Source organism: Leguminivora glycinivorella, chromosome 12 (genome assembly GCF_023078275.1).
Source record: "Leguminivora glycinivorella isolate SPB_JAAS2020 chromosome 12, LegGlyc_1.1, whole genome shotgun sequence".
Classification (NCBI taxonomy): Eukaryota; Metazoa; Arthropoda; class Insecta; order Lepidoptera; family Tortricidae; genus Leguminivora; species Leguminivora glycinivorella.
In genome coordinates this window covers 7,432,320-7,455,542 of record NC_062982.1, presented here as the reverse complement: position 1 = coordinate 7,455,542, position 23,223 = coordinate 7,432,320, and the positions used below count along the sequence as shown (strand labels likewise).

Sequence of the window (23,223 nt, the reverse complement as noted above, 5' to 3'; positions counted from 1 at the left end):
ATTTATTTCTATTGAACCATACCGTTGAACCTTTGGCTGACATTTTGGAAGCTATGCGATGTAGACCTTCACCTATGATTCCATGAGCATTAAGTAGTAATATCATCAATAAGAGCTTATGTGAAGGTCTACGTTTCATCATCATTTCTAAATAAACGAGCTTTGCTATTTTTCTGTGTCTTGCATTTACAAAGTGTATGTTACATACTTAATACCTATCTAATTATATCATACCAGTAAGCTTATCTATTTGTAGTAACACGTGAACTTACCTGCAACAAAAACAAAAGTAATTAATAATTAGTACATCACGAATATTAGGATACAAGTGCCGAAAAGAGGAAGTTCAAAATGACTGGTAATAAATTAAAACACTACCGGACAGGAATTACGAATTTCCTTTTCGAGTATCGAAATATAGGTTTTAATCTTACAGAAACACCATGAACCCGTATCGAATCTAAACAAAAATAATAGTATTTCTTCAGTCGCGATAAAACGGAGCCAAAACGTTTCTTTGTCGAACTGAGTCGGGATTTATTTCAATTGCGCGCAGATTACGCGAACCAAAGGCAGCCAACGATACTAACTTGGCAATGTAGGTTCAGATAGCGTGAAAAGTAGCGCTTTTTTAACACAATTATAAATAAATATTAGCACGGCTGCCAAAATATAGCAATCTTGAGGCTTTTCTTGAGGAACTACGTCAATTCGGAACCAGAGGCTTTGACTTTCGCTCATACCAAAAACTCATGAAGACAGATCTAAAATGCACCATATTTGATAATAATTTTCATTTCAATTGCTGTAATGCAAAAATTGATGTAAGAAAACCAGTAGTGGCTCTGGGAGCTGTGGACATTCACGACATGCTTGGAAAACGCAAAACTGACAAATCACAGTCTTCACCACAATTCTCCCTTTTTGGCAATTTCCGCATTTTACAAAATATCTAAAAACTGGATAAAAATGATCCTCATCGTACAAGTAATATCTGCTACGATATAATCAACATCAGAATTCTTGAAGGTAATGGTAATAATTGCGTAGTACGGCCATTTACTTAAAATCCGCAAAACCGGTTAATAATGAAGGAAAAGGTTCGGTTATTAACCGGTTTTTTTAAGTTAACCGGTTTTTGCATTTCCTACTAGGTAACCCATGGGCACACACATGATCTTAATTTAATCATTGTATTTTCTGTTAAAAACGCGTTTTTTTCTAATAAATAAATAAAACAGTATAGTTATAACTATCTTAAAACGCATATTGTATTTGTATCCAGTTTAATGACGAACTCGTATTTCTGAGTAGTTACTCAGACACATGCGTCCTTCTCCTGTTTGTGTGAGATCGGGTATCGTAAGCCATGGGTGTCGTATATTTAGGTCTTTGCCTTGACCCAACTTTTGTTCCAAAGCGATGGAATGACTCAACTCTCCGTTAAAGTGTACACTGACTTTGTTTCTGGATATTGAACGTACTCGTCTCGTGTATATTTTAACCATGAGACATCGTAAATACGAATTTCCTGAAAATGTTTTTAACTCTATTTTTAATTTAGTTTTAACTTTGTTTTTAGTTCGCATCAATTGCGTTTCTGAGAATATCTCCGGAATGGAGTTCTTATCCATCACAATGACGCGTAGATTTGTTGAAATGAACCTTTCACATCCTAACAAAAAAATTATAAATGTGTTCGATAGAAAATATCATCATAGCAATATTTTATTAAGTCCTCGTTTACAAAAAAAAAATATCTTTCTGTTACTCTCTACAAGGACCCAGGCCTCATCGCCGCACTGAATATTATAAAAACATGTACAATTTCGACAAGTCACAAAGTTGTTATCAAAACAAGCCGATTTTGACCACATCACGCACGACCATCTCATCATACGTGTGGGACTGTGGGTAATTTTCTCAACCGGACCCTATTTAGAATCGAAATATTAATACCAATTAAAAACAATCAGTTCATTCCACTCCCACACACTAATCTCCAAATTTGAGAGAGCGAGCACATTTCATCAATACATTTTCGATATCATTTTGAAACGCCAAATGCGTTGTTACCTGTCATGTTCGTGTGATATCTCGACTATCTCGAGGCAGGAATTTAATCTCGACTGCGGAACGTGTGCCTCAAATTAAGTTTTGATATAGCTTTGATAACTGTTATACAAGTATGAGATTCACATCGGTGTAGTGAAGTATTTCAGCGGCGGGTTACATACGGTGGATACTCTATTTAATAATGCAAACATTGTAAAACCTGGAAAAAATGGACCAGTTACGTTTGTTCCCCTAGTCAAGATTTGCCCCGCTGTAGGTACCTTAATAAATGACTTATGCTGTCGTGGCCCGCTACATTTTATGACAGATTATGCAATATGCATTTTACGAGGTATATGGTCCGAATTTTCGTGGAAAATACCTTAAGAAAAATCTGCAAGAACTCGAGCGACTAAAATTTTTGCAAGCGTAAGATATAATATCATTTGGGAATCTAAAGTGGCTGCCAAGAAGCTCGCGTAGATTATTTAACAGAATAATTTTAAAAATATTAGTTTGTTATGTTAATGAAGAAACACTAAAAACAAAAATATTGGAAACACTTGCAACAAATAACTTCTGTTGCCGTTGCCGCTACTCTTCTTCTTCCTCCTACCTCCATTCCACGTTATGAGGAGTCGGTACAACACGTCTTCCTCTTCCATTCTCCTCTATCTTTCGTCATCTCAACACTCACGTCACTCATGCACATCTTTCTTTCTCATATCCTCTTTCACACAATCCATACATCGTTGTTTGGGTTTACTTCTCCCCTCCATCCATCAACATTCATCTCCAACATTCTTTTGCCTATATGACATTCATCCCTCCTCTTACATGACCGTACCACCAACCTGCCACTCCTCATCTTTTCCGTTATAGGCGCTACTTTCAAACTTCCCCTAATATACTCATTCCTGATCCGATCCATTCTGGTCACTCCACACATCCATCTCAACATTCTCATTTCCGCTACGTGCACTCTCCTTTCATACTCTACCTTTGTCGCCCAGCATTCAGATCCATATAATACAACAGGCTTCAATTTATATTAACTCATTAAATAATTTTTTATATCAGATCGTTGTTTTATGTACCCATAAATAATCACACTCAACAGAATTGTTTTAAGTCGTAAATAACCAAATCTGATTCGCAAATCGCTCCATATCGCCTGTAATTTGCCGTCATTACACTAACTGCCATATTAATAACTACACAGCCAATAACATTTTATTAAAACGGCAAAAAACGGTCCTCGGAACCAATTGGATTTTTTTACTAAGTAAAAGGCTGAATATTCTCCTTACTTGAGACATGTAGCCTCAGTCAAACCAGTTCTAAAATTGGTCTCCATTTAAATTTTACTGTAAAGGATATAAAGGTTTCATTTTCACTGGTTTTTCGTAGAAAGTATTGAAAATAAAAGGCTTCGTACGCGGTTATTACATGGATGGACAATTGGACACACCTCGTCTGGGTAGTGGAGTGAATGAGGGTAATGAACTTCAACTTTTTAATATCACTTTGCTTTAGCAAGTAGGATTGGCATTTGGTACCTACTTTATATTGTCTGTACCTATAAGTTGTCAACCTCGAGCCTCCTAAGTCCCCGTGTACAATTTTTCGTACATATTCCAAAAGGGTGTGGTATTGCGGCGGTTCCAGGGCAACCTGCCGAATCCTACACCGAGTCAGACGACGCAACGGAGTCACGCTGTTACGTCGTCGTCCAAATCTCATGTTCAATTTGTATCCTCCGTTTGTTTCTTGCTTTTCATTTTGCATTACTTTTATGATTAAATAAATTTGAGGGTACTTGATGTATTTAGAAAATGTATTGTTTGGTGAAAAAAATCCACTATTTTCACCTCGATAGATCGTTCAAAACCCGTGGTTTGTAATAGTTTGATACACGAAGTCGTATTCGTTAACGTACGATGTCATCTCGGGCCATATTCCCGAGCTGACCAGTTCATTAGGCTTATTGCCTGGCCAGCGGGACGCAAGAATGCAATTACGATACGTGCACCAATAAGTTTCATGTCGTAAATCAAGCCAGCCTTATATAGGAGATATAGTTGTCATTTGGTCGAGCGAGCATGAGTGAGAGATTGAAGAACCAGTGTAAACTCTAGGGACACAAATAAGACAAAATAAAACGAGATATAAAATTCAACTCATCGCCTTCCTACATGGTAGAATGGTGGGACTAGTGGAAACTTGGCAATACAGTTAGCGGCATTGCATTGGCCCTTATCTGTCTTATCTATCTGTCTAATTACTTTAAACGAGCAATTCTTGTACTATTCACCGGCCATCTCGGAAACAGCTGTAACGATTTCGCTAAAATTTGTTATGTGGGGGTTTTCTGGGGTGTGAAATCGATCTACATAACTGAGTCAACGCGAATTTTCGAGTTTTCGAACTGCGAGCGAAGCTCAGTCGCCTAGGTACTAGGAGGATTCAAGTGCGGATTTTTTCAAGCAATTCTTATCATTGCAAAGGAAGAGTTAATTCAAAGAAGGTGGACGACACATGCAAGAGCTAGAAAAGAAACTGTGATAAGGAAGGATATAATAAACACGAGCCATCAAGTCAGCTGGCATACTTAATTGATCACGGAAGCAAGTAAGTAAGTTTGTAATTTTTGGATATAAAACAGACGCATCTGAAGGTGTAATCAGTTTATGTGACAAACAATTTGAAAAATGAATTTTTCAATGGTCTAAGTTCACTTTTACTGGTTATTTACCAAGTCCTCGAATGCCACTTGAATGACAATCCCATAGGCAAAAACTGACAGATTTGTGTGGGAAAGTGACCCCTGTCCCTTTCTGCTTGGAAGACCAAACCGGTCACACTACACTCCATACTGGGCTGATCCCACAAAACGTATCCATTTATTCTACTCGATACGATTTTTATTTACTTGAGATACCAGAGACACTGTTAAGCTTCGAATTTTATCACGTGGATTTAAAAGCATCCGTCACTTTCTGGCAAGTATGTCAGTGTGAGAGTAACAGATGTTATCCACGTTTATAAGTTACTAGCCTTTTCCCGGGACTTCGCTCGCTTAAGAAAGAGACAAAAAGTAGCCTATGTCACTCTCCATCCCTTCAACTATCTCCACACTAAAAATCACGTCAATTCGTCGCTCCGTTTTGCCGTGAAAGACGAACATACAAACAGACACTCGCACTTTCCCATTTATAATATTAGTTAGTATGGATAAAATTGGAAGCATAATAGCACTGCTGATCTTAGCATGAGCGCAACACGTTCCAAAATGGAATGGTATAAACAAACAGAACATTGATAAAAGAAATGGTCAGTCGAACGAAAGCGCAAGGATCCACAATAAAGAGCTCTTTAAATGCTATTTCGTTTAATTAGATTGAATTTTAAAACATATCTACAGTTTTTACGATTCAGAATGTGCAAATTTAATTTAGCCTTCTTGAGCTTACCGTGGGCCTCAGTCAATCTGTGTAAGAATGTCCTATAATATTTATATTTATTTATTTATATTTAATATTGGCCATACACACTACTGTTAGGTACAAGTATTAATGAAGAGAAACTCCAAATGCTGTTTTATTTTTTTATTTGTGTTAAATTCGCTTGTTTTACTTTCCATTTACTAGTAATATTAAAATTCACCATCTAAAGTTGAATATTCATTTCTCGTTAATTTTCGTTACAAATTTCGCGAAACAGATGAAGCAGTAAATTAAATTAATATAAACTATCCTCTCGCTCCATTGGTCCATCCATACGCCTGGGGCCTTCATCTGAACCAGAAGTTTGGCTTATAAAATCGTTTCTGTCATTTATTTTAATTAAAAGCTTTTGGACCAAGCATTTAATTAAAAATAGACAGAAAAGTTTAGTTTTGTCAGGAATGGCTAAAATTTAATAACGGGGATATGCAGTTTCGCCTTATACAGCCAGACATTCATTGGAATTTGAAAGGTCCCTTCTGTTTTCATCCTCATTAATAATATTATAGTTAATAACTTAATTGTTATATTATCGTACTGAAATTTTCATAGAAATTAAACGGATTACTTTGAAAGCTACATATTATATTTTTGCAAATAAAACCGTGTGGTGACGGGTTAAGAATTTCACCACCCCTTTCTTTCCGTGGGTGTCGTAGAAGGCGACTGTGGGATATGGGGTAAATTGTGGCGTAGGCGAGAGGCTGGCAAACTCTCACTGCAATGTCACAATTTCGTTTTCTTTCAACCCCTTATTTGCCAAGAGTGGCACTGAAACTTGAGTGGTTTCATGTGCTCTGCCTACCTCTTCGTGGGATGCAGGCGTGATTGTATGTATGTATGTATGTATGTATAAAACCTAAAACATTGCATAATATTTCCAGGCAATAGACCACAAATACGCACATAGGTACTTAATAACCCCACACTGACTTACCAATCAGCATTTCAAGAATCGAATCCCATCAATCGAAAGTGCAGAGGCAGGTTCCGCATTCGATTTAAAAATCCTTTTCGAAATCGACTCGTTGCCGAACGTTTTTGGTCACGTGCGGCTGAAATTATCGCGAGGAATTTTCGCCCGAGGTCCACGCGCTTGGATATTAGGGACGAGAAAGACTCGAGTCTAAAATAAAAAAACCAAGACTCAATTTATTTATCGATGTGGTCCAGAAAGATCTGTCTGACCTGACTTTAAAGTGACCGAGAGGCATCAGATCGCACAGGATAGGAGCGAATGGCGTAGTCTATAGTGTCGGAGACCAAGATCCACTTCGGATCGCTGAGCCAACACAGTAAGTAAGACTCAATGTCGTCATTATGTCTTAAATGTTTAACCGCTTTCCATCAGGCGGACCGTATACCTGTTTGCCACCGACGTGGTATAAAAAAAATTGAATATGTTTAATATAAACTTGTATCTTGAATTAAAGAGTGACATCAATATTGTTGATGCTTTCTAATTAAGAGTCGTTTAAGGCGCCGCTGTTGAAATATATGACTATCTATTCCGTGAATGTTGTGCATGTGAAGACAACATTTAATTTTCTGTAGAACTCAAGTATACACAGACGATTTCATTTTACAAGAAAGTATGTATAGAAGCAGAAGTCTGCTTATGATAACTAGTCGAAAATCTCAGTAGAGTCTATAGATTTAGAACTAGATCTGAGGGACAGGGATGGTACCTATACCTAATGCTGCTGCTTATTGGGCATCTACTGTTTATAAAATAGAAAAAAAACTTCGACACGAAAAGACGAAGAAGAAGTCTATAGATAAAGACTTTTTCCCCTCACTAGCTCGGAAACACGCGTATTGTCCTTTAATACCAGCGGGTAAAAACGCATTTTATCCACTAGTGGGTAAAGTAATTCGACCTTTAATAAAGTCAAATTAACTGCTTTAAAATTGATAAAAGTAGGTGAATCTAGTAATAAAGATGATTTACCACCTGTGGAACTACTGGAAGCAGTGATAAACGCATTTTTTGCGTTTTAGTTTCCTCGCTATAGTGAGGGGAAAAGTTTTGTGTTACACTCGGGTGCAAATGTATTTTACTTCTCGTGTGTTAAAAAACTCGCAAGTTCAGGATTCTTTTCTCGAACCACTCGCTTCGCTCGTGGTTCAACTATAGAATCCTTTCACTTGCTCGTTTTTCAATTCCACACTCGGCGTTAAAATACAACTTTGCCCCCTTGTATAACAAATAACTATAAAGACTCGAGTCTTTACCAACACTGTTTGGAAATGTAATTTTAATTTATTGGGATGCAAATTCCGGCTCCCCCTGGGCCGTGAATTCGCCAAGATTGGTTTTCGGTGCTTAATATTTTGGTCACGCCATTATGAAGTTTGTATGGATGCGTACGTATAAAGTTAGTTATCGTTTCAAACAAGGTGGAACTTGCAAGTATATTGTTCGCTGCTTTGGCAACTTTTCGTATTTGTGTCGCAGTTTCATTTCCGTACACTTTTTCAGTGAATGATTATTAAAAAAGTTTTTACTTGTGTCCCGTTTCCAAAACAAAACAAGAAAAAAAAAACAAGAACCCAAATTCTGGAAACTTGGCGAAATAAAACTAGGAGATCAAATTCCAATGGAGATGGGCATAGAAACAATGAGAACTAGGCATACTACTTAGGTGACTCTAAGGAATTTAACCGATTCCTTCTACAACAACATAATAGGCTAAATCTGACGACCGGTCTGGCCTAGTGAGTAGTGACCCTGCCTGCTAGCTGTCCTGGGTTCGAATCCCGGCAAGGCCATTGATTTGTGTGATAAACACAGTCATTTTGGGTTCGAATCCCGGCAAGGCCATTGATTTGTGTGATAAGCACAGTCATTTTTTCCGGAGTCATGGTTATTTTCTATGTATTAGTATTATAAGATTTTTAGGTATATTATAAATATATCGTTATCTGAGAACCCACAATACAAGCCTCTACTTCTTCGCTTACCGTGGGACTCAGTCAATCTGTGTAAGAATGTCCTATTACTTATTAGACACGCGGTAGCGTGTCAACTGTCAAGCAAACATCACGTAACAGAAGTGGCGACCAGCACAGTGTGTAATTTACACAAACTATTTGGAGCTACTTCTGACCCCCTCATAACTCAAGTACTACATACATATAATCACGCCTGTATACCATAAAGGGGTAGGCAGAGCATATGAACTACTAAGTTTCAGTGCCACTCTTGGCAAAAAGGGGTTGAAAGAAATCTAAATTTTGACATTGCGACAGGTTGCCAGCCTCTCGCCTACGCCACAATTTAACCCCTATCCCACAGTCGACTACAACGACACCCACGGGAAGAAAGGGGGTGGTGAAATTCTTAACCCGTCACCACACATCAAATACTCACATAAACGTGTGAAATAAATAAATGTACCATAGTACCTATATAGCTACCTAATATACAACCAGGTGCATAATAACGCACGCTTTGATCCACGGCTATAATCAGATTTCAATTAAAATAGTGTGTTCGGTGAATATTGGCAGAATTAATTACCGCTGATCAGCCGCTGATCAAACGAATCCGCGTGTACTCGTATCAGCAGGGGCCGATTTTTGAATGTCGATCATTCTATTTCGTGAATTTCGTTCAATAATATCTCCACTACTAGCGATTTACGATTTACGAGTGGTCAGTACCATCAGATTTAAAATTACTAGCCGTCCTTTTTCAAAAATAGCATTACGTCGACATTCGAACGGCGAATTCGAGCGTTCGAAATTTTAAAATCAGTCCCCTGCTACCGATTGTTGTGCATATTCATCACGCTTTGTTCGTTAACCGAGTTTAGATTGTGTAGTTGCCAATTATCTGAGCCGACAATTCAATTAAGGAATTGGTTTCCGGGAAGATTCTGAGATGATTATCCTCTTGTAGATACAGATCTGTATGTAAAGGACCGTTTTCGGGTAAATTCTGAAATAATTATAAGCTCTTATCCGTCTATGATAAGGATATAGACTAACCCCTTGTTCATAAACGTTCACTAAAGTTATCAAGCCGATGAAGTTCGTTTGTCCCTTTCTATCACACCAATACGTCGGAAAGGGACAAACGAACTTTATCGGCTTGATAACTTTAGTGAAAGTTTATGAATAAGGGGGCAAATGTTTAAGAAGCATGTAATATTTTTGCATATTTTGGAAAACGATTTTTTTAATGGTCTAGATTAGTCTAGATAATTATGTACAGCAGTATCGAAATCCGAACACTGACAATCACACTTATGTATGAAAGGTTATAATGGGTTATTTTCGACATAACGGCATAAAGAATTAATTTCTCCTCTTAGTTTTAATCGATTGTAAGTTATGTCACCAGAAAATAGGTAGTAACAAAATGAATATTTGTAAATACGTAGTAAAAGATAAAAATAAAAATATTGGTAGAAGTACAAATTGTATATCCTACTCATAGTGTTGTGTTCGTGCCGGTGAGTAAGGCTGCCAGAGCTCAACGAAGGTGCAGTTTGCTGGTGAGGTGACGGAAGGACCTACGGAAATTGTTCCGTCTATTGTCCTTTAAGTCGTCGGCAACCCGAACCCCCTTAGAACTTGTACACTCCTTTTTGCTTGAAGTTTCTAATGGGATGGCAACGCGCATGTGACACTCCTTGAGTTGCAATCGTCCATAGGTTACGGTGACCGCTTTCCATCAGGCGGACCGTATGCTTGTTTGCCACCGACGTAGTATAAAAGCTCTCTATGAATAAGATTTCCGTTGTAACGTTTCCTAAAGAATAATTTGACAAGACTAACTATCGCAAAATCTCCATTCACAAGTGTAACATGACATGACAACAGAACCGCAAGTGTTTCTATGAGAAATGTCCCATATTTCACACAACTATGTCTTATATCACATTACATAACTTCCTTCATACCAATCTACCTTTGTTACCCTGAAACTATCTAATAACACCAATCCATTGCCGTCTTTTATTCGCATACACTAGATAGTTACAAGTAAAACACGCAATGGATGTCGTGCAACAGATAGTGTGTGTATTTCAACGCGGCAAGTGAGTGGTAGTGACAGTATCATGTTACATGCAGGCAAAGTCCGCGACGGCGTACAATGCTTCCAATAACATACTAACACCTTGTTACTAAAGGGTTATGCTCAAATACATACTTACTAGAAGTAGAAACTAACAAAAACTTTCCAGGTAAATTACAAAGAACAAGCATTCTTGTTTAAAAAAGTTTCCTTGCATAATTCGAATCGACACATACTTACAAAAATACCTTTCATTCTCCATACATACCTGTTTACAGTCTACCAATTGGAACCATAGGCCACTCTACAACCATGTCAAAATGACAAGCAGTAAGAGATTTCTTCAATCTGATTTATAACGTCACTATGACATAGTTCTACAGTGGCCTATGTTCCAATACTTCCAATTGGTTCACCATATACCGGATGCCCGATAATTAATGGACAACCTTTTAACCACCAAGAGGGCACCTTATACTGGTCCAGAAAATCGACCTGTCGCCTGGTTTTCAAGATTTTCACACTTTAAAATTTTAGGTAGTACATATTAAAATTTTAAAAGGTGTGAAAATCTCGAAAACTAGGCGACTTTTACTAAACCTTAAAGTCGATTTTCTGGACCAGTATAAGGTGCCCTCTTGGTGGTTAAAAGGTTGTCCATTAATTACCGGGCACCCTGTAGAAATGTACAAGACGACGATTATTGTAAACGTATATGTACCTACATACGAACATGGACACGTTATACCTATTTCCTTCGCATAAAACGGTTCCCACCATATAAGTCATATAACATTGTGACATTTATATGACTTCCAAAATATATTCCTTCCATTTAGCGTTCGTGAATATTTTATTTTATCACCTGAAATGCTACCATAATATAGCCCTACTAATACTACCCTTAGTAGATTCTTGCGACTTACCATATATTTGCATTAATTCCAGCTTGTCTAAGTGCTTACATAGGTGCTAGATGTCTAGATTACAGCTAGATTAGTGACTGTGACACTAATTGTACATTTAGGACACCAGTATACCATTAAGACGCTACAGGAGAGAAAATGCTATAATGGAAAGGAGGAGGGTTTCAATTTGGGAATTTTAGTTATATATTTTGTGATATGTCATTTCAAAATTAATTTATTTCAAGATATATTTAATTAGGTTTCATTAGACTTTTCCATGATATGGCCAACCAACCTTTTCACAAAAAACACGCTACTTACACTTTCCTGCTGATTTTCAACATTTAAATCGACATCAATGCACTAGCTTAAATATGTAACCGATTGTAAACAAAGAACAACAATTAGCATCAAAAATTGCCAGAGCCATTGCTCCCAAGCCAAATATAAAATGGCCAAAAGCTCAAGTACCTTCCAATCTAACCTCCTCCTTAATGAGTTGCACTGCACTGCTTGGTGCCGATAAATTGCGATACGGCTGGCCAGAACACTCTAATAATACACCGGGAGAGTACACAAATCAGATCTAGAACTAGAATTCCTACTGTGGGAACGAAATGCAATACTGTGCGATACGTTGTAGGTACATTACAACACTCTTTTCACTCACTGCCGCTGCAAGGAGTTACCAAATCTCTTGAAATTGTGTGAGCGGGTTTGAATATTACATATAAACTCATTTCTGTCTCGTTTTGTTCAAAATATCAATTATTTGCAAAAATGACTTAATTTCCTACTAAAAAGGAGGCGCTTAAGCCCTTCTTGTATTGTACGGAACCCTTACAACGCGAGTACAACTTGCACTTGGCCGGTTTTTTTAATACGAGTTATCGCTGGTCTGTCTCCCTTTAGCAGCAAATTTTTAAGGTGTTTCTAGAAAAAAAATTAAATCCTTTTTTTAAAAAGACACTACTCATGTCACAGCAGCTAAGCGCAGGGTCTTTAATAGCTTTTCCTGCACTATTTTCTTTCTGTAAAAACCATTTAAAAATACACTGAAAAGTGTTTCGTATTCAAAAGAAATTTGAACTTCCACTGGTTTCGAAACCGCAGAATAAAATTATTACTGCCTAACCTACAATTGATAGCTCCACAGTCTTAGGGCAATCAGGCAGTTAATGACCCGAATCGACCCTCCCAAGGTCGCTCATCTGTTATTTAAAACTAAGGCCACAACTCCATTACCCCAACTCCATTATGTAACATTTAAAAGTTAAATTCTCCAGGGAACACCAGGTATGTGGGGTGACACGTGTAATGTAGGCGAACTTAGGTGCAGAGCGTGGAAATTAACGCACGAATTCTTGCCTAGTCTAGAATAATCTAGTTTGAATTCTTTGGTTAATATTTTATTTTTTATTTTATTCATAAGGCACACAAAACAGACAACATTCAATACATTATTATAGCAGCTACAAGTTACAGGTTTCAAATAAGAATGCCGTCCAAAACATGTATGCACAGCAAGAAAAAATATAAATGAGTATTAAAACCTATCCTAAAATTAAAAATTACATTTTTTTTAATCACTTTAAATTATATTAAAATTAATAAATAAATTAAACAATTCATAATTAAATCATCAATTCTAGTTATGTTGTTGTTGTGGTGTACGAATAGGACACAATAATAATGTTGGTACATTTAGCGTTGATTATGAACTAAAAACTTTTGACTATGTTCCTACTTACATGACTAATGTACCTATCACACAGTATATTAAAGAGTACTATCGTAGTGTATGGCGACTCCCGCTCTCCGCTGAAAGTGCCGCCCACCCGCTCTCGGTTACCTCACAGTTACCGCCTGTCAAAAACGTGAACAGTCGACCTGTCATATGTCACTCATACAAGCATGGCACGCGTTTACCTACACGAGCTTAGAATGTGTCCGAGATGAGCCAATCCTATGTGTACAAGAAAATATGAGCAGAACGTAAAAATAATGCGTGAAATCGGGATTTTTTTGATCAAAGATAGAATTCATTGGTTCAAATACTTTAGGGAAGGAAAACTAAAGATTCACATCTCCAGCAGGGCTCAAACGCCTCAAAGCTACTCCCTTTTGGACTATCGACCAAATCGCTTCAGCCAACTGAGCCACGGAGGCCTATCAGGCGTGTGAGATTTTTTTCCACAGCTTCCCTCAATGCTTAATCGTAATAAACTAGAAATCCTGCGTAAACAACAGCGAGTGCTTCCTTTTTTAACAAAGCAAGTGATTAAACTTATGCAAATGAATCCGTTTTTTCTTGCGAAGTCGGTGCGCTTTAATATTAAAAGCTACTGAATAATTAACTACGAGTAAACCTACGGGATAAGAAAAGTTGCCAGATCAAGGATGAGAAAATCATCTTTGTTTTAAGTAGGTTAATGAAGTACATAGGCACAGTATAATAAAGAGTACTATCGTACAGTATCGCCACTCGCGATCCCCGCTGAAAGTGCCGCCCACCCCCTCTCGGTCCTCACAGTTACCGCCTGTCAAAAACGCGAACAGTCGGCCTGTCATATTTCACTCATAGTTACAAGCATGGTACGCGTTCAGCTACACGAGCTTAGACTGTGTGCTAGGAACGCGCCTCTTTCATTTGATCGCCAGTGTCCGAGGTGTGACATTAGGTACTAAAAGTACTAAAACACATCGTGTTTATTTCTTTTCCATTAAAATTTGTTTAGGGTCAGGTCCTAGGTCATTTATTAATCAGATCGGACAACTGGGTGTCTTCCTAACAACATAAGGTTCATTATTCAGAAAACGTCATGCAAATGACGACCAACTCCGGGTCCGATCTCTGATTATAATGTATCTAAGAAACTAGTGTATTAACTGTTACTCTTATCATGTTATTCAAAAAATAAGTTTTCTCAAACATGGTATGAAATATTGATGTTATGTGCCTTATAATTGGCAGCGAAGTATGACGTTGCAGGTGCGGCTAGGACGATTGATAGATAATGGAATTTCACACAAACCTTGCAGGCCAAGGCCGGCAAAGTCCTCTTTTTTATTTTCCAAACACAGATAATTGTGACATAACATCCAGGTATTTAGCCAATTAAAAAAAAACTATAAGGGGCTTTATAGACGTGCCGACTGCAACTGGTACGGGCCCTAGACATTATTTGATTTTGGGTGCGTTTTCATACAAAAAAATTTTTTTTCGTTTTTTTTTTTTTTAATTTTTTTTTAACTTTTTGTTTCTTATAAGCGTATACGGGGTATCAAAGGAGAACGAAAATTCGATTATTTTTGCGCTACGACGCACCGTTTAGGAGATACAGCCATCCAAAGTTTCAGTAGACTTTATTTATTTCATACCATGTTTGAGAAAAGCACTATACATACCTCGGCGGGAAATGGCCCCCTTTGTCCCGGCCTCTGTAGTAATGTACTATTTTACGAATTTAACAAAAAGCGATATACCGGGTGGTTCCTGTTAATTAACCTAACGACGTGTCGAATATGACGGAAAACAAAAAAAACACGGTGTATTCATAATAATGAGGTCATTACATAGAGCATCATCTGTGTACATAAAGTTTAGCCAACGAACGATGCAATTGTTGCAAGATGTGCACGAAAACAAAGCCTGCATTTGTGCTAAGCATGATAAATGTGTTTTCATAAGACGAGTGGTAATACCTTCAATAAATCATACAACTTTCCTTAAACACGAAACATCGGCCATGTGATGCAATATGGCGGACTACTACAGTTTAAAACTTTGAACAAACGGAACGTTGTTGTGGTTCAACGAGGGTTCAACATTTTAGTTTTTTGTTTTATTTCAGGAAACAATAGTAATTACTATACAGTATGTAAACTAACGAAAACCATTTACTGTAACCCGTAAATGTCCAGGTGATACTGAGAAACTTTTACTATGGGACCAACACCCAAAACGCGAAATAAAAATTTACTCTCCCATAGGAAATACTTACTATAAAATAAAACTACCTATGAAACTGTCAGAAGATATTTTCGTGATTTCGGGGTTGATCCCTTAGTAAAAGTTTCTCAGTATCACCTGGACATTTACGGGTTACAGTAAATGGTTTTCGTTAGTTTACATACTGTATAAATAAGTGCAAAAGACAGTAAATTCAGAACGAGTGACGATAAATTAAAATTCGACCGAAGGGAGGGATCTCTTTTTATGGGATAGGAGGCAAACGGGCAGACAGGTCGCCTGATGGTAAGCGATCAGCCGCCCATGGACACCCGAAACACCAAGTGTTGGAGGTGCGTTGCCGGCCTTTAAGATGGGTGTACGCTCTTTCTACTCGCGTTACGAATTTACTCTTCAGACGTGTCTCATACGACGTTTTTCAGTACACATAGCATAGCCCTGAAGTTTCAACTGACAAAAAATTTACCACTTTGCGAACTAGTGCGGAAAAACAGCACCATATGTACTGAAAAAATAAAAACGACGAGAATTATCTTGTAACATACCTATACCTATGTTTACTAGTAAGTTTCTGTACTATTCATGGCATGGTTGCCATGAATAGTACGGAAATTTACTATTTAGGTAGCAGTTTTCGGAGAATCATAGGTACTATACTGTATACTTATAAACATTAGGTAGGTACACTTGAATAACATAACCCTAGCACGAGTAAAACTTACTCACTTTTCAAGACCACACCAGAAATATAATCATAAACAAACCCACACACACACATACACACAACGTTGTAAACAAAACCATGGGAGTGGAGTAAAATAGTAGACTCAAAATAGCCCTATTTTAAAGCTAAGTCGTAAAGGCGCGGTAAAATGGACCATTTTCTGTCGTTTCACATCTAAGTAGGTTCCTAGGTACGTTTATGTACAGGTTGTAATTTTTATAACCGGCAATATTTATGGAGATGATCATATGGTTTATACAGAAACCAAAACTCTAAAAAAAGCGTACCTTAACCCAGTATTCTAAAGTTTTCATAAATTATGGACAGCAAGCGCGTGGCGGTGCAGTAGAGTAAAAAAAGTCGCCCGAATCGCACGAATAGCTCGCCCGCCCGCACATTAGGTCACCGCTGTGCGTCGAGTGAACACGCGTTAAAGGATTTTCGAGACGAAATTATCCTTTAGTTAAAGTCTAGATAAAAATAATGTAACATGGCACCCTTAACCTTGTGTCTAACGGCATTAAGCCTACCATTTGTATTTTTTTTTTAAGTGCAATAAATTATAAATAAAGATATTTGATGTACGAGTACGATTCTTATTTTTTACTGAGCCATCCATCACATGCAGAAAATATTGCCAGTTATAAAAATTACCTCCCGTATACAGGGTGATATAGTACGACAGGCCCATAAAGTACGCCAGGGAGCCGGGGTTCATTCATAAAGCTGGCCATGAATGAGTTAGCAGAGAAGTTGCGGGGCGTAAATTATACGCGATGCTAATCTACGTTTACGTTGTTTACTTTATTTGGACGCGTGGGGCGCTTTGTTCAATATTTATGAAGATTGTTCGGTAACTGGGTTATTTTATTGACATTTCGATTACTTTTGAATTAAATAGTGAACTAAAGAGCAATATGAAATCAGAAACAGAGTTCCTTGCTTTATGCACACTCTTTGCATTTTTTGGTTTTGTTGGCAAGTAAGGTTATATAGACAGATTTATAATTGCTTCCACCGAACAAATTAAACTTAAAACACTCTTCTTCCATTAAAGTTAATGGAAATTAATACAAAACACGGTGTTATAACATATTAACCCTTGCCTCGCCTTGTGTGCGCGTCGTTGTTAACCCGTGGAATGCATGAAGGTACACTGAGAGAAAATACAACCAGTTTTCATGTTCGTTCAACAAGTTTTTTGATTAAAATAGCGCCTACGTGCTCTTTGGTTCAAACAACATGCTACTTGTCCTTTGAATCGGCAATATATTTGAATCAACAAGTCGATTTTATAAAAACAACCTGACACATATTGTTTTAAACATACGTTTGGCTGATTCAAACGGATAAACCGCAACAAGTCGAACTTGTTAAAGTCACAATGCAAATTTCTCTCAGTGTAGTGAGGTATTGAGATTAGTAATGAAGGTTATATACGGCTTTTTGATCGCCAAAGTGAAGAATAATATAGTGATCGATATTGCCTAACCTAACCAATACAGTTTTATCTCATTATACATAAGTACACATGTATTGTAGTTGGTAAGCTTGGTGTCCACTAGGCTAGTCGAGTCGAGTCTCATTAATTCGTCTTCTGCATTTCTTATGGAACTGCGTCCATTAGCGACGCGTCGAATCGCATTCAGAATCAAATGTATGAAAACTCGATTCCGCCAAGTGGACGCTCTCAAAAAAATCTCTAAACCAAGTTATACTCTTAAATGTATTTGAAAACGTTCGCGCAAGTAGCAATACGGTACTTGAGTCAAGAAAGCAATCTATATCGGAATCTATATCAAAGTTAATTAAGTATCTGCAGTTACCAGCGAGTTTAATGGTCTTACTGAACACGTGCCAAAGGTCAAATGAAGCAAGAAGTTTTATGTCCATTATATATCTATCCATTTTAAACTTTATTGAATAGTTTGTGCTTAAAAAAGTAAATGTCCTATGGCAATTAATTATATAGACGGCAATAATAACTTAGATACGTATACATTTTCATGGTCAAATTCGAAATGAACATGTGCTAGTCATACCTACTGCCAATATTTTTCGAGGCTTGGTAGTTAAAAGGTTATCCAGCTAACATCCTGTATAAACAACTAAAATTACCGCTGTTGAGTCGTTTGCAAAATACATACCTGAAACAAAATAAACATTTATTAAATTTAACATCAATCAATACCAAAACAATGGTAATTAAATTATACTTAAGACCAATATTTTAGAATCCAATATATAAGACTATACGATATTATAATAAATATAATCAGTATCATCACCGGAAACAATGTTACGTCTCCTACCTGTCAATAGGTATTTCTGCTCTCGACTGGGAGACAATTGTATTTGATCCATTTTTCCATTATTACACTATGATATTTGAGTTCTACATGTATCCACTAAACACGCCTACCATATACAGTGTGGAAATTAAACTCAGGCCCTGGAGGAAAACTACTTTAAATCCTTATGCTAGCTCATTTTACTTAAAGGAGACATTCATTTATTTTTGAAAAGAAACAAATCTGCATTAAAAGATTTTTTAAAACTCGCTTGCTTCGCCCGGGACTCGAACCAACTAAAATTTAAAAAAATAAACACTCTTTATTTTATTATACTAATCGGTAGTATTAATATTCAGGATAAAGTTTCTCTAACAAACATTTGGTCTTAAAAATAAAAATAATCGTTAAATCTAACATCAACTTTATTTTACTATCAATTTTGTAACACTTAAATTATTTAACTGATCAATTAGCAAGCGTGTACTTCATACGAAGTCCTTAAGTGTTGGAGAGATAACAGAACTGTTACGTGTCTTTTACTTGTTAAAAGTGAACAGTAACCAAATATTTTTTAGAGAAACTTTATCCTGAATATTAATACTAATACCGATTAGTATAATAAAATAAGGAGTGTTTATTTTTTTAAATTTTAGTTGGTTCGAGTCCCGGGCGAAGCAAGCGAGTTTAAAAAAATCTTTTAATGCAGATTTGTTTCTTTTCAAAAATAAAGGAATGTCTCCTTTAAGTAAAATGAGCTAGCTTAAGGATTTAAAGTAGTTTTCCTCCAGGGCCTGAGTTTAATTTCCACACTGTATATAACCGGTGGACTGGACACTCTATTTAATAATGAAAACATTGTAAAAAATTGCAAAAATGGATTACTTATATTTGCCCCCAGTCGGGATTTGACCCTTACCTACCTTATCTATGTATTCTATTATCGCTTTACAAAACACTGTTATGTTTGAAGAATCTCAATAACAAATTTTTTGCTGATGGATCGGGACAACCATCATGCTCTCATTTCGGAGACCCAAGATTCAGTTTGCATCACTGAGCCAAAATTGTTAGCACGAAAATAAAGAAATATACACGGGTATATTTATTCATCAATAGATAAATTTGCACGAATGCTTCCGTATTTTTTTTTTTTAATTAAATTTAAAGAAAAGAAGCCTAGCATGTGTTTATTCCGCCAAGCAACTCAGCTCACTGGTCCGATGAAGGCAGATCGTTGCTCCCGACTTTGAGATCTCCTTTGATCGCCATATTTGAGCAGGCCTCGTGTAAACAATATCTTGTTTAGTTATTTAGTATTAGGTTATCACAATGAGTTATTTTTTTTGTTGCTTTGGTGTCTACATTTTTACTTCAATTTTTGTCTTTTTGGCCAGGGCAACTCGGCAACTCCCTGGAAGACAGGACAAAATTAGATGAAATATCGTTATAACGATGTTACTCTATGGAGATAATAAACTAACCACAAAATTAAAATTTTGCAAAACCCCCGACCGCGACATAGAGGACCGATTTTCATGAAAATTCAGCTTTCAAAAAAAAAAACTAAACCTAAATCGGTACATCCGTTCGGGAGCTACGATGCCACAGATAGACACATACCCAAACAGACAGACTGCCAGACAGACACACACATCAAACTTATAACACCGTCGTTTTTGCGGCGGGGGTTAAAAATCAAAATGAATCACATTTATTTCTTTGGTTATAAATAAAAGTTCTCTTTGATAAACTACGATAAACCTAACAAGACCATCCATCATTGTTATCACAAATCTTACGTCGTTTAACAATTAATCAAACGTCATAATAAACGGGACGACAAATTTTCATAGACAATATGACAAATTAACAGTGACTCACATAGCTTTAACCGCTATACGTTTATCTATCTATCTAACGCTAAATCTATCTAACGCTTCATGGTATTTGCAATGACAAAATGTGGAAATCACTATTAATGTATTTTTTTTTTGTAAAAATATTCCTTTGTTGCATTCAAATCCGTGTAAAGATAGCTTAGCCTGACTAACTTTAAATGTATTTACGAATGATTACTGATTATAGAGGTAATTATGGATATGGTGGACATAAAAGCTTTGTCCATAATCGATGCACTTATTGTACTTACCCGATGTACCTACCCTGGAGAACGCCTCTAGGGTAGGCCTACGTCCACAATGGGCATCTTTTGCTCCCGATATTTCACCGCAGTTACATGCATTCACGATCAACGGAAAACCCCATCAATATAATTAAGGGCCAGTTGCTTCAACCCCATTTGACAGAAACCATCATCGTCACGCAGCAGACGTCTATGGAACTTCCCATACAACAAAATTTTACAAACCGTTTGATACAAACGGCCCTAAATGTAATGAATTTAACCGTGAATGATTCAAAACTCAAATCGGTATCTTGACATAATAATACAATGTTATTAAAATGCCGATCGTAAGATCCACAGAACCCGCAATTTTCCGATTTTACGTAAATGTACAAGATTCCCGATACTCTAAAAGCCGCCAAAGCTCAGCAAATATTGACGCCCGGAAATTATCCCTCGCTTCCTCAGGCAGGCAATACAGGGTGGGCGTTTTAAAAGTGACAATCAGAAAAGAAATCTAAGCGTCTTCAGAAAACATGAAACTTACTTTGATACGTATTTCTAGTTATTTTTTTACAAAAAAATATATGTGAATGTGTTTAGTAAAACGTCCCACTTTGTCGGTTACCAATAAGGCGAGATTGTATCTTTATATGGATAAACTGACAAAGCGCCTTTATAGCAATCGACAAAGTGAGACGTTTTCCCGTGCACCTCACATATAAAATATCTCGAACAACTTTAATGTCAACCTCGCAAACAAACACCTCGCACGAACAGATTGGTGCCATAGGACTCGAGATGTGAATAAATAAATATCTATGAACGTCGGCCGCCATCTTTCTCCCCCCTTTTTCTCGACCCGTCCTAAAAACTAAAACAGGTCAATTCGTAATCTGGAAAGAACGAGGAACACATCCATACCTCATTTTGGGTATTTAGAAGAGATGTCGACGACTTTTTGGAAAAGAGGTCGTTTGGCCCCTGACTAAATCCGCGCCATTTATATTTTGCAAACTTTTTCTGCAATAAGTATTTAAATTCTTTTAATATTTACTTGGCCTGGTAGGTATCCACGAATAAAAAAAATCGTGGTACAGTGTCCCTAACATTTCAACCATATTTTTTGCTTTTAGTAGATATGGTACTTTTTTTACCCGCACACTAGTGCGCACTAGCGCAAAGCTTCTTGTAATGTCGAAACTTTCAAAGGCCATATGTGTTTACTGAAAAACGTCGTACAAATCGTACAATACACGTACAAAGACGGAGTTCATAACTCTTATTTAAAACGTATCTCCACTCGTTTCGAACCTCCTCTTTTCCGCACTTGTATCGTAATGTACTATTTTCTATCTGTATTCTGTCAAGACATCCTCATAATAACTAACTAATATCTTATACCAAAGAGGATCGAGTATTATAGAGAGTTACTGTCGAAGTAAAATGGAAAGTGCATAGACTTTTTGCCATCTTCTTGACACAGGCTTAAAACTTTTGAACCTCAGTTTTTGACAATTTTGCTCATATTCTTAATCTTGATATGTTTAAAATGTCGATATTAATTAATCGCGAACCCCAAGGTGTAATGCCATCTAGGCAACTTTTTCTATATGCTAGTATTTTTTCTTAAGACTTTCTTTGTGCTTTATTTCTTTGCATACTTTGCGCTTTTATTTCACCTCATGGCCCTTTCCTGATTGTACCCTATATACAACCTTACCACCTTCTAGGTCCCTTTGAGACCCGTTGTTCCTGGATGATTGACACGGGTTCCCAAACTTAACGCTTCTTGTGGGTTCCGATCGAAGCCAAAATTAACTTAAATGTGTCACGTGTAATACAGGTTGGGCCCAAATATACCCATACCCATTATTTATGAGAAAACTATGCTAATATATGTTTTTTTTTAAGTATTTGACCTGTATCAATTTACAGTCACAGCAAATGGCATTCAATTGAAATTAATTATGAAATTATTTAATAATAATTAAGGTTTTACAAATTTTAAACGCAAGATGTAATATAAGCAGTATAAGTACTTATCATATTATGCAGCTTCTAATTTATCATTCCAGTTGGTAAATATGATTTTAAGTTTACATTAACACGGATGATGACAGATGATGTTACTACATCACATCACCTATTCTTTTCAGTGTATAGGTACAGTGAGCAGGAAAAATGCATGGCGAATTTATAAAAAAAAATATTCATAATTTATCCATGCAATTTAGCAGCTATAGGCTAGTTTCCTATACTTAAAATAAAATATTTTAGGCAGTGCACGAAATAAAGCACCACATAATTAGAAAAAAAATATGGACAGTAGTTAAACATGTAAAATCGGGTAACCTTCGAGAGACCTTCGACAATTTTACGTGAGTTACCCGATTTTACATGTTTAATATGTCAGTGTCTCACGATAGTTTTATTATTAAAATGGACAGTAGTTATTTTTAAACATAATTTCTATTTAATAAGTCAAAGAAAAACATATAAAGTAAATGAATTGACCGTGACGTCACTCCTCAGTATTTCATAGTAATTCCATATTAGCAAATCGTTTTGACAGTTCATAAAAAGAAGCTGATTTGACTAGTAGGAGACTA

The 23,223-nt window shown here is 36.7% G+C and overlaps 1 protein-coding gene across 1 annotated transcript in view; it reads right to left on the bottom strand.

Moving 5' to 3' along the window:
- Positions 1 to 246: 246 nt before the first annotated feature.
- The window catches only part of LOC125231972 (trichohyalin-like), a 43,875-nt gene continuing 20,898 nt past the window's right edge, over positions 247 to 23,223 (bottom strand). Inside the window, exon 3 of the mRNA XM_048137579.1 lies at positions 247 to 272. Within this exon, the coding sequence (XP_047993536.1) occupies positions 247 to 272 (26 nt within the window). The remainder of the gene's footprint in view (positions 273 to 23,223) is intronic.